Source organism: Mizuhopecten yessoensis, unplaced genomic scaffold, assembly GCF_002113885.1.
Source record: "Mizuhopecten yessoensis strain PY_sf001 unplaced genomic scaffold, ASM211388v2 scaffold1575, whole genome shotgun sequence".
In the NCBI taxonomy this organism is placed as follows: domain Eukaryota; kingdom Metazoa; phylum Mollusca; class Bivalvia; order Pectinida; family Pectinidae; genus Mizuhopecten; species Mizuhopecten yessoensis.
In genome coordinates this window covers 221,054-241,798 of record NW_018404115.1, presented here as the reverse complement: position 1 = coordinate 241,798, position 20,745 = coordinate 221,054, and the positions used below count along the sequence as shown (strand labels likewise).

The 20,745-nt window shown below is 38.3% G+C and overlaps 1 protein-coding gene across 1 annotated transcript in view; it reads right to left on the bottom strand.

Moving 5' to 3' along the window:
• Window positions 1–1,859: 1,859 nt before the first annotated feature.
• Window positions 1,860–20,745, bottom strand: part of LOC110465219 (cyclic nucleotide-gated channel rod photoreceptor subunit alpha-like) — a 201,449-nt gene continuing 182,563 nt past the window's right edge. The window contains exons 3-4 of the mRNA XM_021520892.1: window positions 11,363–11,668; window positions 1,860–3,693 (exon numbers count right to left, since the gene is read on the bottom strand). Coding sequence (XP_021376567.1) covers window positions 2,723–3,693; window positions 11,363–11,668 — 1,277 coding nt within the window. The 3' untranslated portion in view covers window positions 1,860–2,722. The remainder of the gene's footprint in view (window positions 3,694–11,362; window positions 11,669–20,745) is intronic.

The window sequence follows — 20,745 nt, the reverse complement described above, 5'->3', positions numbered from 1 at the left end:
AAATATAAACAACACATTTTCACCCAATAAAGAAAAGTTTAAACCAGATTAACAATGAGAAATAAAGGATATTACCGATTCATTTTGATGGCAAACTAATAAATGCATTGTCCTTTTATTCAAATGTAGATTATAAGTAAATTAAAAATCTTTTTTTTTTTTCATTCAAAGCAAAACATGCTTATAACTTGCGCTTCGATTTTCTTGTTAAAACCTACTTGAGAAAAGGACATTAACCTTTTTACACTGCCGACTTTTACAGGTAACCCATCACTAACAGAATAACTAGTGTGTATAGTGTTGACGTCATCAAAGCTATTTTCACGATTCAATGTTCGCTTTTTAGCCAGATAAAACGACAGTGATTTCATAAAGTTAAACAATTATTAATAAATAAACATTTTTAAAAACAGATGCAGATATGATCATAAAAGTTAATACTGTCTATTTTTTCTCTGATTACATATTTGATAATTAAGTATAAAATTACTATACCACATATGCTACTCTTTATTTAATCTTTATAACTGTCTATTAGTCTCCACAGATGTCTATAAGTCTCCATAGCTGTATATAAGTCTCTATAAATGTCTATAAGGAAGTTGAGGTACTACATTGATATGATTGTTATGGTAAACTGCCGCTGTAACACTGACGTCGTTGACAGGACTACGTACTGCTATCTGTGTTGTTTTTTACCGTAGTCGTTAGTACAGCTTTTATTAGGTAAACCTCCTACACACCAATGTTCAGGCCACCTCCTACACAGACTAACCCCTAATGCTACATCCTTGAACTGTTTTCTTTGCTTCGTTAAAAGTGTTATCATATAGCTTCTCAAAATAGCAAATCCTTTTGATTTGAACGGAAGGCAATTATTGATATGCTTCAAAAAATTAAGAAAAAATAACAATGCTGTTGCGTTTTCTATTTAACATGCAAAAATAGTTGCCTAGGTCGAATGTATGATAAACTTCTATAACGATATTCCCATCCTGATGGTTATTTAACCTTAAACCACAATACTACCATCCTGATTGTTATTTAACCTTAAACCACAACACTACCATCCTGATGGTTATTTAACCTTAAACCACAATACTACCAACCTGATGGTTATTTAACCTTATACCACAATACTACCATCCTGATGGGTATTTAACCTTAAACCACAACACTACCATCCTGATGGTTATTTAACCTTAAACGACAATACTACCATCCTGATGGGTATTTAACCTTAAACCACAACACTACCATCCTGATGGTTATTTAACCTTAACCCACAATACTACCATCCTAATGGCTATTTTTACCTTTAACCACAATACTACCATCCTGATGGCTATTTTTTTTTACCTTTTAACCATAAAATACTTTCGGAAGAAGTATCTTAACTTCAATACAACAATACTCCAATTAGGTTAGTGAATTATACTTTGAACCATAAAATACTCACTGCATTTTATCTTGAACCATGATATATTTTCTTTTTGTGGTATATTATTCAATCGACCATCAAATACTCTTATTATAAACACCCAGTCGGACTATGTGAATATTGTAATATACCTTTAACAATAACCACTATTTTTGCATATGAGTTACAAATGAAGCAACTGTAAGTTAAAAGTCGTCAGTGTAAATGTTTCGTTTCTATGATAAAAGCAATTGCTAAATGATATTATGTTTCATTTTTCATCCAAAGTACCACATTCATAAAAAATATTTATGCCATAGTGTTTCCTCGGTAGATTTTACCATTCAATCAGATTTCTATTATTTACACATATATCGGTATGCACGTGTACTCCCCCCCCCCCCCCCCCCCCCATGTTTACATAGAGGGAACTGCCAGATAAACTTACTCACTCATAAATATGCCCTCGTGTATTTGGCAAGGAAAACTGGGTAAAAAAGTAATATATTTTGTATATGCGTCAGTTGGTAAAAAACATATTCACTAGTATTAACATCCATAGATAGTCTGTTTTGACATCAATGATAAAGTAGGGAATTACACGCGCGCGGGAGACTCTTTCCGTGATAGAACGGCCTTACACAATGATATTGAAGCTCATGCCTCTTGAATAATCCATCCAAGTCACTGTGACCTTTAAGCCTCGTTTCCAACTCATTCAAAATTTATAATTGGCACAAAATATCACTACTGTTTTCACGCGACATCATCGCTCACTGATTACCGCTCCGTTACATTTACACACGTATCCGTTTTTATCAAACTGCTATAGCTTTGAAAATCGCTTCCAAGCCGTGCATCAATCACACACCTTGAAATGTGAACGCGATCTTAAACAGTGAACTATTTAATTGCTACCCGCCCAAAACCGTTGAAGACTGGGTAATACTTGGATTGAACCACTAGCCGCATTCAGGTATCGTTTTATCCCGTTCTCAGAAACATTTTGTCTAGAAAAGCTTTAAATACTTAACTTTTTCAATTCACATGTCGGTGTCGGCCGTGTTAGTGTATCGACCGATCGGTGTTTGTGTCAACAACATCCGGTGCCAATCTTCACTTTATTTCGTGAATCCGGAATCATTTGAATGCTCTCCGTTTTTGTTCTTGAAACTTGAACACATACAACGTGTACGACCGTTATCCTTGAACTAAATGACAAACAGGATATGTTGAATACATATCCAATACTTCCGTTCAGGAAGACATGGACATATTCCTCCAATAATACCACTTCCAGTTTCATATAATGGACTCCCGATTTACCGTGTCGAATCGATCGGTTCTTTCATCTTGACTAGTTGTGCTTGCTACGCTCGAACTGTGGCATAAATGCATTTCAAGTTCCGCAAGTCTATGTTCAACATTCCATTGTTGCTGACTTAGCTTAACTGTCATGGCGGCATTTTCAGATTCCAGAGATATCAACCGCTGTCGCAATGTTGTTATCTCTAGTAATAGCACTTCTTGTGACGTGTCAAATGAAAACGAGGCAGGACTCACGGAAGCCATATTGGACGTCATAGCAGGAGAGACTGGCATTGTGGGTTGCTGTTGATAAAATAGACTGTGTGCCGAGTGTGTTTGCGGCGAAGCAAGGTTTGTTTGGGAGGACGAGAGGTTGTCCGCCCTCCCCATCGCCATTGGAGAGGACGGCGGATGGAGACTGTTAGAGGCACAGTAAGGGGACAAAAAATTCATAGGATGGGTGTGTTGGCTCGCGGGATATGACGGTGAATATGCGAGATGGAGTGGCGAGAGTTGTGTGGGTGAACCTCTTGATAAAACATCTTGTCCAAACGGGAGACACGTAGACCCCCGACGGGACACATTTTGAGCTTGGGTGACCAATCCTGGCGAAGGGGGCGGGCTGATCGTGAATTTTGTCTCTGAGTATAGCGGCGATCGTTGAGGCGGGGATCCCGCGTTATATGACGTCATACTCGATATTGTCAATGATTTAGTCATCGTTCCCACGGTGGCAATTCCCACAGAGGGTGCGGAAGGATCATGTTCAGCACCATCTATCTGTTCCTGATCCTCTGGCGGGGCCTCGGACATTTGAGGCTCCACACCGTAATCGGAATTCTGGGAATGAGGTACAGGAAGTCCGGCCGGAAGTGTATGGTGCCTAGAAATAATCATAGTTTCTAGAGGAACCTTCCCGTCAGATTCCACCAGCCCCGGTGTACTCTTACTTCGGGACATGGAAGCTGGGAAAATAAAAAGACAGCCATAAGTTAGGATTAAATTGACATAATTTCGTATCATGTTTCTATTGCTGATACGAACAATCACCGGAAAAATATTATTAAATACAATGGTGCAAGTGATTTTCATTGATTATTTGATAATCATATCAGTTTTCTTCCTTAATCACTATAGGTTTGCTACCTCCCGACTGATCGGACAAACCTGCTTGGAGTTGGTAAACTATTTTGGTTAACTGCTGCTGGGTAACATCCTAGACGCTATTTCATTGGTCAATCATCTAATTATGACTCAAAGTAACAATGCCTTGCGATGTCCGCTTCCATAATGAGGTCATAATTCATGGCAATTGTTTTCCCGATCAGAAATGTATCCCTCCGGAGAGAAACAAATGTGTTTTTTGACATAATATATAAACTTGTGGGAGAACAGTGTCCCTAAACTCGTGAAGGTTGATTATCATATTTATCTCGGATTAACATCGTATGTGTGCACAGTATTGCGAAAGCCTCCGAGCAGATGGAGAGAGAAAAAGATGAGATGCTCAGTATTCAAGCAACCTCTAATGACATTGTCTGTGAGATTTGTCAGAAGCGACGTGGACGACGAAACACGCTATACACAGAAGCGACGTAGACGACGGAACACGCTACACACAGAAGCGACGTGGACGACGGAACACGCTACACACAGAAGCCGTTCAATGGGGTTCTGTTGGACGTCAGATTGGTACTCTTGTACTCGTAAAATTATAAATCATTTATCAGATAGACGTCGAATGTACTATCTTTAACAGAAACAAAGCTGTTAGGACTAACTCAATACTGTGTACTTTGTTGTCACCAATGGGCCATTAGGATTAACTAAATACTGTGTACTTTGTTGTCACCAATGGGCCGTTAGGACTAACCAAATACTGTGTACTTTGTTGTCACCAATGGGCCGTTAGGACTAACTCAATACTGTGTATTTTGTTGTCACCAATGGACCGTTAGGACTTACTCAATACTGTGTACTTTGTTGTCACCAATGGGCCGTAAGCACTAACTTAATACTGTGTACTTTGTTGTCACCAATGGGCCGTTAGGACTATCTCAATACTGTGTACTTTGTTGTCACCAATGGGCCGTTAGGACAAACTCAATACGGTGTACTTTGTTGTCACCAATGGGCCGTTAGGACTAACTCAATACTGTGTACTTTGTTGTCACCAATGGGCCGTTAGGACTAACTCAATACTGTGTACTTTGTTGTCACCAATGGGCCGTTAGGACTAACTCAATACTGTGTACTTTGTTGTCACCAATGGGCCGTTAGGACTAACTCAATACTGTGTACTTTGTTGTCACCAATGGGCCGTTAGGACTAACTCAATACTGTGTACTTTGTTGTCACCAATGGGCCGTTAGGACTAACTCAATACTGTGTACTTTGTTGTCACCAATGGGCCGTTAGGACTAACTCAATACTGTGTACTTTGTTGTCACCAATGGGCCGTTAGGACTAACTCAATACTGTGTACTTTGTTGTCACCAATGGGCCGTTAGGACTAACTCAATACTGTGTACTTTGTTGTCACCAATGGGCCGTTAGGACTAACTCAATACTGTGTACTTTGTTGTCACCAATGGGCCGTTAGGACTAACTCAATACTGTGTACTTTGTTGTCACCAATGGGCCGTTAGGACTAACTCAATACTGTGTACTTTGTTGTCACCAATGGGCCGTTAGGACTAACTCAATACTGTGTACTTTGTTGTCACCAATGGGCCGTTAGGACTAACTCAATACTGTGTACTTTGTTGTCACCAATGGGCCGTTAGGACTAACTCAATACTGTGTACTTTGTTGTCACCAATGGGCCGTTAGGACTAACTCAATACTGTGTACTTTGTTGTCACCAATGGGCCGTTAGGACTAACTCAATACTGTGTACTTTGTTGTCACCAATGGGCCGTTAGGACTAACTCAATACTGTGTACTTTGTTGTCACCAATGGGCCGTTAGGACTAACTCAATACTGTGTACTTTGTTGTCACCAATGGGCCGTTAGGACTAACTCAATACTGTGTACTTTGTTGTCACCAATGGGCCGTTAGGACTAACTCAATACTGTGTACTTTGTTGTCACCAATGGGCCGTTAGGACTAACTCAATACTGTGTACTTTGTTGTCACCAATGGGCCGTTAGGACTAACTCAATACTGTGTACTTTGTTGTCACCAATGGGCCGTTAGGACTAACTCAATACTGTGTACTTTGTTGTCACCAATGGGCCGTTAGGACTAACTCAATACTGTGTACTTTGTTGTCACCAATGGGCCGTTAGGACTAACTCAATACTGTGTACTTTGTTGTCACCAATGGGCCGTTAGGACTAACTCAATACTGTGTACTTTGTTGTCACCAATGGGCCGTTAGGACTAACTCAATACTGTGTACTTTGTTGTCACCAATGGGCCGTTAGGACTAACTCAATACTGTGTACTTTGTTGTCACCAATGGGCCGTTAGGACTAACTCAATACTGTGTACTTTGTTGTCACCAATGGGCCGTTAGGACTAACTCAATACTGTGTACTTTGTTGTCACCAATGGGCCGTTAGGACTAACTCAATACTGTGTACTTTGTTGTCACCAATGGGCCGTTAGGACTAACTCAATACTGTGTACTTTGTTGTCACCAATGGGCCGTTAGGACTAACTCAATACTGTGTACTTTGTTGTCACCAATGGGCCGTTAGGACTAACTCAATACTGTGTACTTTGTTGTCACCAATGGGCCGTTAGGACTAACTCAATACTGTGTACTTTGTTGTCACCAATGGGCCGTTAGGACTAACTCAATACTGTGTACTTTGTTGTCACCAATGGGCCGTTAGGACTAACTCAATACTGTGTACTTTGTTGTCACCAATGGGCCGTTAGGACTAACTCAATACTGTGTACTTTGTTGTCACCAATGGGCCGTTAGGACTAACTCAATACTGTGTACTTTGTTGTCACCAATGGGCCGTTAGGACTAACTCAATACTGTGTACTTTGTTGTCACCAATGGGCCGTTAGGACTAACTCAATACTGTGTACTTTGTTGTCACCAATGGGCCGTTAGGACTAACTCAATACTGTGTACTTTGTTGTCACCAATGGGCCGTTAGGACTAACTCAATACTGTGTACTTTGTTGTCACCAATGGGCCGTTAGGACTAACTCAATACTGTGTACTTTGTTGTCACCAATGGGCCGTTAGGACTAACTCAATACTGTGTACTTTGTTGTCACCAATGGGCCGTTAGGACTAACTCAATACTGTGTACTTTGTTGTCACCAATGGGCCGTTAGGACTAACTCAATACTGTGTACTTTGTTGTCACCAATGGGCCGTTAGGACTAACTCAATACTGTGTACTTTGTTGTCACCAATGGGCCGTTAGGACTAACTCAATACTGTGTACTTTGTTGTCACCAATGGGCCGTTAGGACTAACTCAATACTGTGTACTTTGTTGTCACCAATGGGCCGTTAGGACTAACTCAATACTGTGTACTTTGTTGTCACCAATGGGCCGTTAGGACTAACTCAATACTGTGTACTTTGTTGTCACCAATGGGCCGTTAGGACTAACTCAATACTGTGTACTTTGTTGTCACCAATGGGCCGTTAGGACTAACTCAATACTGTGTACTTTGTTGTCACCAATGGGCCGTTAGGACTAACTCAATACTGTGTACTTTGTTGTCACCAATGGGCCGTTAGGACTAACTCAATACTGTGTACTTTGTTGTCACCAATGGGCCGTTAGGACTAACTCAATACTGTGTACTTTGTTGTCACCAATGGGCCGTTAGGACTAACTCAATACTGTGTACTTTGTTGTCACCAATGGGCCGTTAGGACTAACTCAATACTGTGTACTTTGTTGTCACCAATGGGCCGTTAGGACTAACTCAATACTGTGTACTTTGTTGTCACCAATGGGCCGTTAGGACTAACTCAATACTGTGTACTTTGTTGTCACCAATGGGCCGTTAGGACTAACTCAATACTGTGTACTTTGTTGTCACCAATGGGCCGTTAGGACTAACTCAATACTGTGTACTTTGTTGTCACCAATGGGCCGTTAGGACTAACTCAATACTGTGTACTTTGTTGTCACCAATGGGCCGTTAGGACTAACTCAATACTGTGTACTTTGTTGTCACCAATGGGCCGTTAGGACTAACTCAATACTGTGTACTTTGTTGTCACCAATGGGCCGTTAGGACTAACTCAATACTGTGTACTTTGTTGTCACCAATGGGCCGTTAGGACTAACTCAATACTGTGTACTTTGTTGTCACCAATGGGCCGTTAGGACTAACTCAATACTGTGTACTTTGTTGTCACCAATGGGCCGTTAGGACTAACTCAATACTGTGTACTTTGTTGTCACCAATGGGCCGTTAGGACTAACTCAATACTGTGTACTTTGTTGTCACCAATGGGCCGTTAGGACTAACTCAATACTGTGTACTTTGTTGTCACCAATGGGCCGTTAGGACTAACTCAATACTGTGTACTTTGTTGTCACCAATGGGCCGTTAGGACTAACTCAATACTGTGTACTTTGTTGTCACCAATGGGCCGTTAGGACTAACTCAATACTGTGTACTTTGTTGTCACCAATGGGCCGTTAGGACTAACTCAATACTGTGTACTTTGTTGTCACCAATGGGCCGTTAGGACTAACTCAATACTGTGTACTTTGTTGTCACCAATGGGCCGTTAGGACTAACTCAATACTGTGTACTTTGTTGTCACCAATGGGCCGTTAGGACTAACTCAATACTGTGTACTTTGTTGTCACCAATGGGCCGTTAGGACTAACTCAATACTGTGTACTTTGTTGTCACCAATGGACCGTTAGGACTAACTCAATACTGTTTTCTTTGTTGTCACCAATGGACCGTTAGGACTAACTTAATACTGTGTATTTTGTTGTCACCAATGGGCCGTTAGGACTATCTCAATACTGTGTACTTTGTTGTCACCAATGGACCGTGAGGACTAACTTAATACTGTGTATTTTGTTGTCACAATGGGCCGTTAGGACTATCTCAATACTGTGTACTTTGTTGTCACCTATGGGCCATTAGGACTGACTCAATACGGTGTACTTTGTTGTCACCTATGAGCTGTTAGGACTAACTCAATACTGTGTACTTTGTTGTCACCAATGGGCCGTTGACGTTGTCGTCACCAATCTGGACACGTCATAGTGTTACTCTAAAGATGGATAGTGTATGTAAGACATGACAAAATTCAGGCATCATTGCGGTCCTTACTTGTGAAAGTAAAACTATACAAAAATATTTCCTGTCAAGTAGATTTAATACATTTAATCGTTCTAAAGAGATATAGCAGGAAGAAATATATCTCAAAAAATGATAAAGAAAATACGATTATTTTATTTTTATTACCATGTTATGCAGTACATTAACATATGCCGGTATTGGTAATTAACTGATATTAAAACACCAATTATGACGTCAGAATTAAAACAATACACATGACAATGATAAATGATGACAATATATAGAGGTTTTAGTGTGTGTAACTAGGGTATTATATTTAACTTTTACTATACGTGTACCAGGATAATGTACCCGGACAATGATAAATGATGACAATATATTGAGGTTTTAGTGTGGGGTTAACTAGGGGTATTGTCTCGAAGTTTTGTTTTACACTGATGAAAAGGACCATTATTTCGAGGTTTTGATTAAATTGAAAACGAATTTCATAATAAATAATACAATTATGTAACTAACCTAGTATCAAGAGGACGATTTATTTGCAATGTTTATACAAGTGTATCTGGTGTTTATTGTCTACGCTATTCCGAGCATATAGCTCTATGACTGTTATCAATCCTTGTGTATTAACGCTGTGATACATTTGTTCCTTGTGAGTTTATAATATCATGACAATTCACAATTAATTAAAGGGTCCCTTTCTTTTGATTATATCCAATCACTCAATGGTCTTAATGTATTGCATATACATTTTACACAAACTAGATCTAGCATGTGATCAGTGTGTCAAATAATGATTGAAAATAAACTACTAGGATAATTTATTACTCTTAGGAGGCTAACAGATATCTAAATCTGAAATGGACGATGTTATAGAAAACATCTCATCAGTTTGTTTGTCATTGATTTCGTCGTGATATTGAGACACATGTAATCGTTTCCATCACATTGGTTCTCAGATCCATTCAATGCGTAAATAGTTCCTTTTCAGCAACATTCCCTTATTGCCCTACCGAGAATAGGACCTCCTCTGGGATAGGCATGCTCCCTTTGACGCTATGATATACTCACACACTTCCCACAGAGGATATTAATTCATAAATAAAGAATCAATAAATACAGATGTATGGTTTGCTGGATGTCGCTCATTATATTAATTTCCATTGAAAATGTATCTGTTGGGGTGAACAATAAGAAACCACAGCCTAGTGGAATACAGCTCAGTGGGATGTACAGTTATAGAACTGTAACCTACTGGAAACATTCGTTGTCCACTAATATTATCATGGCTTAGAGAAAGAACCAGTGCCTTGTTAAGAGGAACACATCCGCTATGGTATAACATGACGTCTGATAATGGAAAATACCAATGCAAAAGTGTATCAATTTACAGGTGTAGCCTAGCGAAAAATTCAAGTCTACCGAAAACATTTATTATCTGATGAAAACATCAATAATGTGATGAAAACATTTATAATGTGATGAAAACATTTACAGCCTTGTGACAACATTAATAGTCCAGCGCAAACATTTATAATTTGATGAAAGATAATCTGATGACAACATTTATAATCTGATGAAAACATTAATAATCTAATGACAACAGCCAAAAATATAAACTTTTACAACATTCTTCGTCCAAACCATAACTGGTTGAAAACGCTGAGAGTAAATACAAGATTTGTGCCCGTAGGTGTCACGTGGTGGGGTGAAGAGAAACAGAGGGTGTATCTGTAGCTTCTTATTTCTACGAGTTAGTGAAGTGACAAAAACAGTTTGAGTAACTCTTTTTTTTTCTTTTTCAGAACAAATCATTTGTTTTACAAAATAATTCGCCCTCTCAAGAAGTATTTGACAATGTGTTTTTTTTTATTTGATTCCTTTTAAAATCGCTTTTTGCTCATTCGGATGATAGGGCGAATATAACAAAAAAGGTGTTAAAAGCAGATTATGCAATAATGTCCACGGCCTGTGTTTCCGAGGGCCAGACCTTCTACATATCACGTGACAATTTACCTACACATACTGAAGAGGACATAGCAAGGAGTTCTTTACATTATTGATAGCATAAACTCTCAGCTGGTTACCAAACCTTTTGGGTAGTTTTTATATTTATTTGTTCTACTTTGTTTCTCCATAAATGTTGTTTAAACTAAACAAAAAATATAAAATAAAAAACAAAAAATGTTAGAAATGTTGTAGAAAATGTATCTGAAAGGGATACTTATTATCATTACTTAGTATAGTCTTTTGAGCAAAAATAGTAAATAAATAAATAAATAAATATACAAATATATACATGTATTCGTTATTGCGTTGTAAATTCTCAAAACAATTAACAGTTAATTAACAGGTCAACAAGACATTAAATAACCTACCTTTTTCTATAGGAGATTGCTTTGTTTTCTCCAGTCTTTTCACAGCAATAGATTCCAATTTTACACGTGCTTGTGGGTATTCCTTAAGTACATCCCACATATCTTCTTTTGATAATCGGAACAAATCGGAATATCCTACGGATCTGACCGAAGCAGTTCGTCTATTGCCGGAAGTTCCCATATTTAGAATACTGATTTCCCCGAAATAACTGCCTGGTTTTAACGTTGCTAGCACTGATTTGCCATTGTCACCAACTACATGTAGCTTTCCTCTATTTACTATATACATCTCTTTTCCAACCTCACCTGCAACAAAAGAAAGAAAGGATTTTAGCACAATGATAATTATGTACACGTATTATATATAATATTTCAGTGTCTCTTACGATTTGATGCGTCTGTATGTATATACATTCCTGGCTCATGATGTCTTCCCTTTTGTCTTGGTGTCGCTTTGATTTCTGTTTTTTGTGATTGTGTGTTCACGCTGTGGTACATCTATCTATAGTGTTTCCAATTACAATGACAACTGGCTTAGGAATGCATATAGTTATTTGTATGTACATTCTTACTGATCAAATTATCATATTAAGATTGATCTCGGGTAGGTCGGAATCATTTGGTTGATCTGAATGTAATTTGGGTGAAACCTATCGAATGTGAGGTAAAATACACATGCATAAATAATCAAATACAATCATCGTAATGGAGGTTATACGATAACAACTCAAAGTCTAGTTCCGCAACGATTTCGAGATCAGCCAATTCCAATAATGTATATGTACACTTGTACATACATATTTTTGAGTTTATCGCGAGTTAACTGTGAAATATAAAACTACTATATATCTACATGTTGAAGATCAACGAAATACTAGACGAATTATACCAACTGTAACGATGCTTTGTGTGTGTGTTTGGTTAGGGTGAGGCGTACAGCTACAAAAAAAACAACGTATTTTGTTATTCCTGTAAAACGCTTCTCTTTTATAGGTATAAAATATAAACTTATTATTAATTAGTCTTTAATAAACCTCAAATAAGCTCGTAACGAAACAAACCTTCGGAAAAATTGCAATTGTTTTAGATGTCATTCACTTCCATTTCCACAACCATTTTATGATAACCGACCAAGGTAAATCCTAGAGTAACTATAGAGAGACAATAAATCAAACGGTGAAAAAGTTATGCTTGTTCTGTTCCAGTTAAAGGACAAGTTGTCACTGGGTGTAATGATACAGATCTAGAAACATAACATATTTCCCACGAAGCAAACCGCGACCGTATGACACACACGTGTGTTTGTACCTGAACAATTTGGTAATGTAAACAGTTTACCAACTAGGAATAACACTGCTTCATCCAGATGTTTCATCCTTCTGCAACTAGTTGGAGATGGGTCAAAAAGGTGAAAATCCCCAAAAAGTACACTAAACTACTCTTAAAACAGAGGTGAAAGGCGTAAAACCCACTAATTTACCAACAAGAGCAACTATATTGTCAAGGTTTCATCTAGAGACAACGATGTTTGTGATACTCGTGTATATATATATACAATATAGATTTCATTAGTGGCTAGTTACCGTCGGTATTGACAACGGATGTCATTTGGAAGCTGGGTAGTAGATACAAACGGATTAATATGTTGTTCATGTAGGTAAACCTTTATACATGCACAAGTATGTCAGGTATGATGAGAAAACATAATTCATCGTCAACAGACAAACACGAAAAGAAGAACCCAAGGACAAAACAATTACATGGACTCTGTAAACATCAACAAGAATGAAAAATAACGCCATACCCCCTCACTCACATGCTTATGTATGAAGAACAAGTCGGTTGACGTTTGGTTTTGAGAAGCTTCCAATAACACACGATAAAATAGTGATATACATATCTATTGCTTTATGCTGCATAAAATAATGAAATGTTTCCACGATATCAACAGTAAACATCATCGAAGTCGATGAATATATAACGAAACAATAAATCCCTATATTGATAACTACAACTGTTGTCTGATAAGTCGAAACATTGGTTTTTATTTACTGCAATTCAATAAACATGAATGAAATATGTAAAGTTTAAATGTTATTAAACATACAAGGTACTTATAAACACTAAAAGGTGACATTATCTAGAAATGTATTTAAAACTGCCACACTTTTAAGTAATGCATACACATATGACGCGCTCTTTGATACTGCGGATACAAACTGTCGCACAATTTATAGGTTATCGTGAAAAACTACCGCCTTTTTAAGACTAAATACACTCAGCTATCTTACAATTCAAACTATGAACATCACCCATTAGCTAGCAAATTACCAAATTTGTAATCTGTAGTTAAACCATATTTGTATCATGTAGTTTAGAGGAATTATATGAAATTATGGACAAATGGTTGTTCTATTTTATTGAACGAAGCCTATTTACGCGATACCTACACTACGTTTACCCGAATACTGTATTCCCTAATTGGTTAGTGAAGCTGTTGAACTGTTTTATTTGTCATTTCTTCATATATAAATGCAAACTGGACAAAGGCAATTTTAACATGAAGAAGGAAGAACTAACACACCTCTATGAATTCGTCTTTGTCCAGTTTGAAATTGTATTTACAATAAAGAACATCACCAGTTAAAATATCTCAGATACAATTCAGCAGTGAGTACATAACTTTTGTTGTCTCTTTTCAGTATTCAAATCCTTGTAAATATATTTGAAAGAATATAAATTAATTTGAACGCAAAAAAAAGGTAATTTACACTGTATCGTTCATATCTAAACAAGGAAAAGTGCACCAGACATGATAAAAACCAGGAACAGATATTGTTCCTGATCTAGGTGAAGACAAGTTTATTTTATGTATGTACAATGTATATACACACGGAAGAGATTTATATAAATGCTACAAATACATTTCGTCGGTCATTGACCTTACAAAAATAATCTTGTACTTGCATAATTTGATAACATTTCACCGAGAAATGTGGTCTAGTAAAAGATGATTTAAGAGAGATCAGCCGGTGGTAAACGACGGGAGAATTTTGCTCTATCTAACATTATATCGAATACGGATCCGTGAGATCCGGGGGCATTGGAGACGTCAACTTTGCTCTGTCAGCACTCGTAGTACTCCAAGCGGGCCCATTAACGTCTACATGTTGTCATCACGCGCAAATAGTCTCATTTAAAAAGGTAAACCCATATATGGAATAGCGCATTACCACATCAGAATAAAACATGACATCAACATCTAAATATAACCATTAGCATCTTGCTGGCTTAGAACTATAACAGAGTATATATGTATCAAGGGGCATCGTTGCTATGGTAATGTACCTTTTTCATTAGCTGGTTTAGCCAGTGTTGGGAAAAGAAAGCGTGGTACTGTACGTCCCACCGGAGTTTTACATGTCAAAACTCTACCGACTTATTCCCGTTAATATGGCATTGAATTGTCTGCCTTGAATAGTGTAAACCAATTTCTTTCCTGGAGATCTTTAAACCTGCCAATTTCCATCAAACGTCTGTGCGCGCTTGGACACAAAACTCACTGATATTTCGAACAGTAAATTACGACCAACAAGGGAACTATTTGATGCCACTTCACCGCTAGATGTTCGTGTTAATCATTCCGCGGTCCTTTCATTACTCTGCGTGAGTGATTGGTGTTCTGTGCAAATAGTCCCTCGAATACATCAGCACTGCAGCCAGACAGCCATATCAACGTGATAGCAAAGTCACGTGGGAAATATAATAGGAATCGAACTTAAACAGTAGTAAACCATAATGCATTAGACGGGATTAGACATTTTGTGTACATGCTGTTTTTTCCCGCGCCGGCTACACATTATTTTCAACTAAATTGTCGATTGTCCGGGATGCTGAAGGTTATGCAATGTTGATTTTTGTTTTCAAATATTACATCTCTAAGCGGATAAAATTGAATTTGATTCAACTGATAAAACACTGATGAATCAGTCATATTATCTTTCTAAACATTTTCTTCAGGTTGATTGGTAAGTATGGATTATGAAAAGTTCTTTTTAGACAACCAATAACATTTTCTTTTCTATGTGACGTTTCGATGACTAGTATGATATGTACACTGTCACTTTCATCAGACAAATGACCAGTAAAGCGTATGCACACAAAGTGTAAAATGTGTACGAGTTGACAACTGAATCGATGTCGATTTCGGCTACGCTGTATGCGTATGTACAACAGTTGGTATATATGTAACGTAATGACTCGATGCAGCTACGCTTTGTTTATACTTGGTCATAGATGTTCGAGAGTGTTTGCGCCCGCTCGTCTCGATTTAGAACTGGTCCACTGCGGCGTATCCAGATGGCTTCCTTTAACTGCCGCTTGAACAGATTGCTCTTTCTGTCCAAAGTTATCCCAGCCAATCACATGACTTTTCTGTGTGGAATGGTCTGTGATTGCCGATTTATTTATCTGGAACTCCGATTGCTTCCTTTCTGATCTGGTGAATTTCCTACCTTCTTGGATTTCTGTATCTTTCCGGTGTTCACCAAGGCGGACCCCAAATCGCCTTCCAGTCTCTCCAATATACGACGCGTCGCAGTTTTTGCATCATAATCCAGTCATTTTATCATTTTAGTGAAACTGACACACGTGTTTGACGGACTTGTGTTCGACCTAAATCAAATTGACACGAGTGATTGACAGGGAAGCTATACGTGTGAACGGAAGTAAAGTACAAACAAACAGGACAAAAAAACAAGATGGCGGCCCGGAGTAGTTAAAATCCGGTACAGTATGCGCCATATTCATGCACTCTAATCCGTTGGCTCCCCGCGCCGGAAGTCCAGCCGTCATCAGACAGTCGCGTCCGCGCCTAATGCTGGCGATGTCAACGTTGTTGCTGTTCCCATGCGATGTAAGAGTGGCGCGCTCGACCTCTCGCGTGATAATTGAATACTGAAAACGTCTCAGACAGCTTGAAACCATGCAATTTGGTACGACCCTTTAGAGGCATAAAAGAGGGGAATTAAATGATTTCAAGATGGCGATGAAACATTAGGTAAGCTTTCACTAGCCATTTTAGGTAAGAGTACTAACTTGTTCTTTAAACTACATATGAAATCATATTTTGCTTAACATTCGATTATGGCTACTATGTTGTTTAAACGACTTCTAACAAAATTTCGCTACATTTCCGAAAGCCCCTCATGGTCCATTTTTCCTGAACCGCCCCCTTTTATCTCTGATACAAAAATTAAATACATCAGTAGAAACGTATATAAACTTTATTTAATAAGAATTTTGAAACAAGTTAATTTTTTATATGAATCACTCTTGAATAGATAGAAGCGTGCAATGGGAGATTAATATGGGAAGACGAGTACGAGAAGAAACCCCTCGTGGTCGTACAGGTAACCCATTGTCTTATCATGCTCGATTGTGAAATGGAACCTCGGCTGTCTTGGTGGATGGCTAGGGCACGTTCCACTACGCCACTTAACCACCGAGTGGCGACTTTCCAAAGAAGAAATGAGTACCTATTGTGAATTTGTGTACAGAGTATACACAAAATACTAAATTATAGGTATTTTGAAGAATTTCCACATTTACTTTGTAAGGTGAGCCCCCATCTTTGCTAAGAAGTCCAGCCATCTTCATTGACACACAGTTTTGCTTAAGATGTAAAATGAACACGTGTTACAATATGTCCAGCCATTTTGTAGGAGTAGTATCTTAAATACACATCGGTATTTCTTTGTTCACCTTTAAATGAAAATCATAGCCACTTTCCTCACCTATTACAGCTTATATTCTAGGTTGTACAAGTCTGAAGTGAATGCATGGACGGATTTAGTTTATAACAGTGTGTTTTCCGCTATTTACCGTCCTGTAAACCCGCACACACGTCAGAGGTCATAACAACATTTTGAATTGGTACTGCTATCTAGAGGCACTGCAATACAAATGCTAATATAGAAATATAAAAGGAGGCAGTGTGTGGTATGAAAGCCAAAGGTGCCATATTGATGATATTCGGGTGTATTCTGGTGTTCTTGGCTTGGTTGTAAATTGTACTATCTGACCGATATACTTCCTAACACTCTGACACCAACCTTCAGACCAGCCTCACACATACCAGCAGACAATGGCCTCTCCAATATCGGTCAAAGTCACAGCGAGGAAATAGCTCCAAGTTAAGACGTTGATCTATACATAAGCCTTCTGTGTCGTCTACTCGTAATGTCTGTCCTCGTCAATGCCCTGACAGCGGTATCTCTCCTGTAAGGGAGAGCGCTACGCATGTCTACAGGCATGGCTATCAGGCCTACTGTCAGCTGCACAATCCTCCGATACGTATCAGGCAAACTACAGGTTTGGCAATGCTGTCTGAAACGTTCTAACTTAGAGATTTTGGTTCACTTCCAATAACGATATTTTGTCAACAAGCATAATTAACACACTGATTTCTGCATATACTCGAATAAAGTGTATTCTTTTACGCAAATCATTCTAGAATCGGAAAAGGGATTGCAAAGCAATTGCAAGCTGATATAATACTAGGGTTTTGACATGTTTTCTTGGCGACCAGAAATAAAACCACCGACTTTATATTTCCTAAACGTGAAACCGTACCACAAGTTTGGTATTGCTTCCTTGCATTACTTTGTCTCTTTTGCAAGAAGTGTATAAAATTTAAATTTGATTTTTATCCATAAGCATTATTTGAATTTTGAGCATATTCTCGTGTTGTATACAATATACCTATCCATGACGGCATCGTATTTTTAACATATTTCGCGATGGAACGACCATGGCCATCAAACGCCCAAAAGATACAGATCATATGATGTCTGGAGGCCATGACAGCAATCAAGCTTTATACATGAGGGATATAAAACGACCTATTTTAATCAGTTCATACAAGAAAATATTCAATTTTTCTATGAATACATACATATATAACGTTTGATCAAAATTCAATGCTGCTTTATAAAAATACTGATGACGTTTGATTAGGAACTCAATACATATAAATCTAGATTGATACAGGCTAACTACTATCTTAAACGTGGCGCACCGTCTAGAATACATGTAATACGGGTTTTTCCGTTAGGGTGAGAGGTCAAAAGTTTAAACTGTCAAAAGGTCAAGTACGACGAATATCTCGGCATATGATTTTCGCTAAGAGACAGCTTGGCATCAGATGACAAAACACAGAAGCCCATTATTCTAATGTTGCCCATGTCATATACATACCGAGTGTCTCCGATCAATACAGAATTCCAAAATATCCATATACACTGTATATGTATACAATAATGATACTAATGATTAGTATATATATGTAAAGAAAATCTCATTGCGGGACGGGGACGGAGCGTTAAAATTAACATTTCACAATCCGAGCGATTTACCACACCGTTTAAGCAATGAACTGGAGCAGGCACAAAATAACACAGAGACAAAATTGTCTGGGAAGGGTGAGCGAAAGTGTTTGATTGGGATGTACCAAGACAATGACCTTTCTTTCAGTTTTTCAGTTTATACTTTTAAGACTTATCAATAGAGTAGATATCTCAAATTTAGAGTAGAAACGACATCGCGGAAGCTATTTAATGAATAATTAATTATAAACAGTTAATATTGTTTTTATTTTGGTAATATATTCACATGTATTTTTAAAAACGTTTTGATTGGCGACACCTACTGAAGGATTAATATAGTTTGAACACATGCTATGCGTTTTGAACAGGGGTTCCTATGTGTTTTGAACAAGGGTTCCTATGAGTTAAGGATATGGGGTTCCTTTGAGTTAAGGATATGGGTTGCTATGTGTTAAGGATAGGGGTTGTTATGTGTTAAAGATAGGGGTTGTTATGTGTTAAAGATAGGGGTTGTTATGTGTTAAGGATAGGGGTTGTTATGTGTTAAGGATAGGGGTTGCTATGTGTTAAGGATATGGGTTGTTATGTGTTAAGGATAGGGGTTGTTATGTGTTAAGGATAGGGGTTGTTATGTGTTAAGGATAGGGTTTGCTATGTGTTAATGATAGGGGTTGCTATGTGCTAAGGATAGGGGTTGCTATGTGTTAATGATAGGGGTTGCTATGTGCTAAGGATAGGGGTTGCTATGTGTTAATGATAAGGGTTGCTATGTGTTAATGATAATGGGGTTGCTATGTGTTAATGATAGGGGTCGCTATTTGTTAAGGAAAGGGGTTGCTATGTGTTAATGATAGGGGTTGCTATGTGGAAAAGATAGGGATCGTTATGTGTTAATGATAGGGGTTGCTATGTGTTAATGATAGGGGTTGCTATGTGTTAATGATAATGGGGTTGCTATGTGTTAATGATAGGGGTTGCTATGTGTTAATGATAGGGGTAGCTATGTGTTAATGATAGGGGTTGCTATGTGTTAATGGTAGGGGTAGCTATGTGTTAATGGTAGGGGTAGCTATGTGTTAAGGATAGGGGTTGCTATGTAATAAGGATGGGGTTGCTATGTGTTTAGGATAGGGTTCGCTATGTGTAAAGGATAGGGGTTGCTATGTAATAAGGATGGGGTTGCTATGTGTTTAGGATAGGGGTAGCTATGTGTTAATGGTAGGGGTAGCTATGTGTTAATGGTAGGGGTTGATATGTGTTAAGGATAGGGGTAGCTATGTGTTAATGATAGGGGTAGCTATGTGTTAAGGATAGAGGTAGCTATGTATTAAGGATAGAGGTAGCTATGTGTTAAGGATAGGGGTAGCTATGTTGCTATGTTGCTTTGCTTGGTTCAGTGTGTTTATAGTAGCCTGGTATTCGACAAAATCAACTTAATTACATCATCTTCACAGACCTATCACCAATTAAATTCAATTTATAAAACAAGCAAGAAACAGATACAGGGCGTATACGGTGACCGATACTTCTGTCTTTCTTTCTTTGACTTGACTAAACAGACTGTTTCATTCCAATTAGACTTCCTGCTTAGCCTACATTGAAGACATTACGTGTCGGACATACAGACACAACGATAACCAAACGGTTGTAATTTACGCTCATCATTTTTCGCTCCACACACCACGAGAAACAGCTGAGTTGCAAAATATGTTTTTGACTTCCATAGCATTGATAGCGTCTGACGTTCGGCCTACACAGCATCTATGATAAGTCTCGCGAGACACTCCAGAGAGTTGGACTGAAGTCAAATCGGGGTTGTATCTAGGGTGACATAAGCAACGTGATCACTGGTTTAGTCACGGATTGTGCGACAGTGTCAAACAAAATTGTCTAGAGAATCCCCAAGCTACGGAACAGAAACATCCCTTCTGCACGACTCAGTGGACAAAATAAGTTTGTAAAATCAACCAGAGTTATCTCCCCTGCTTACAAGAGTTG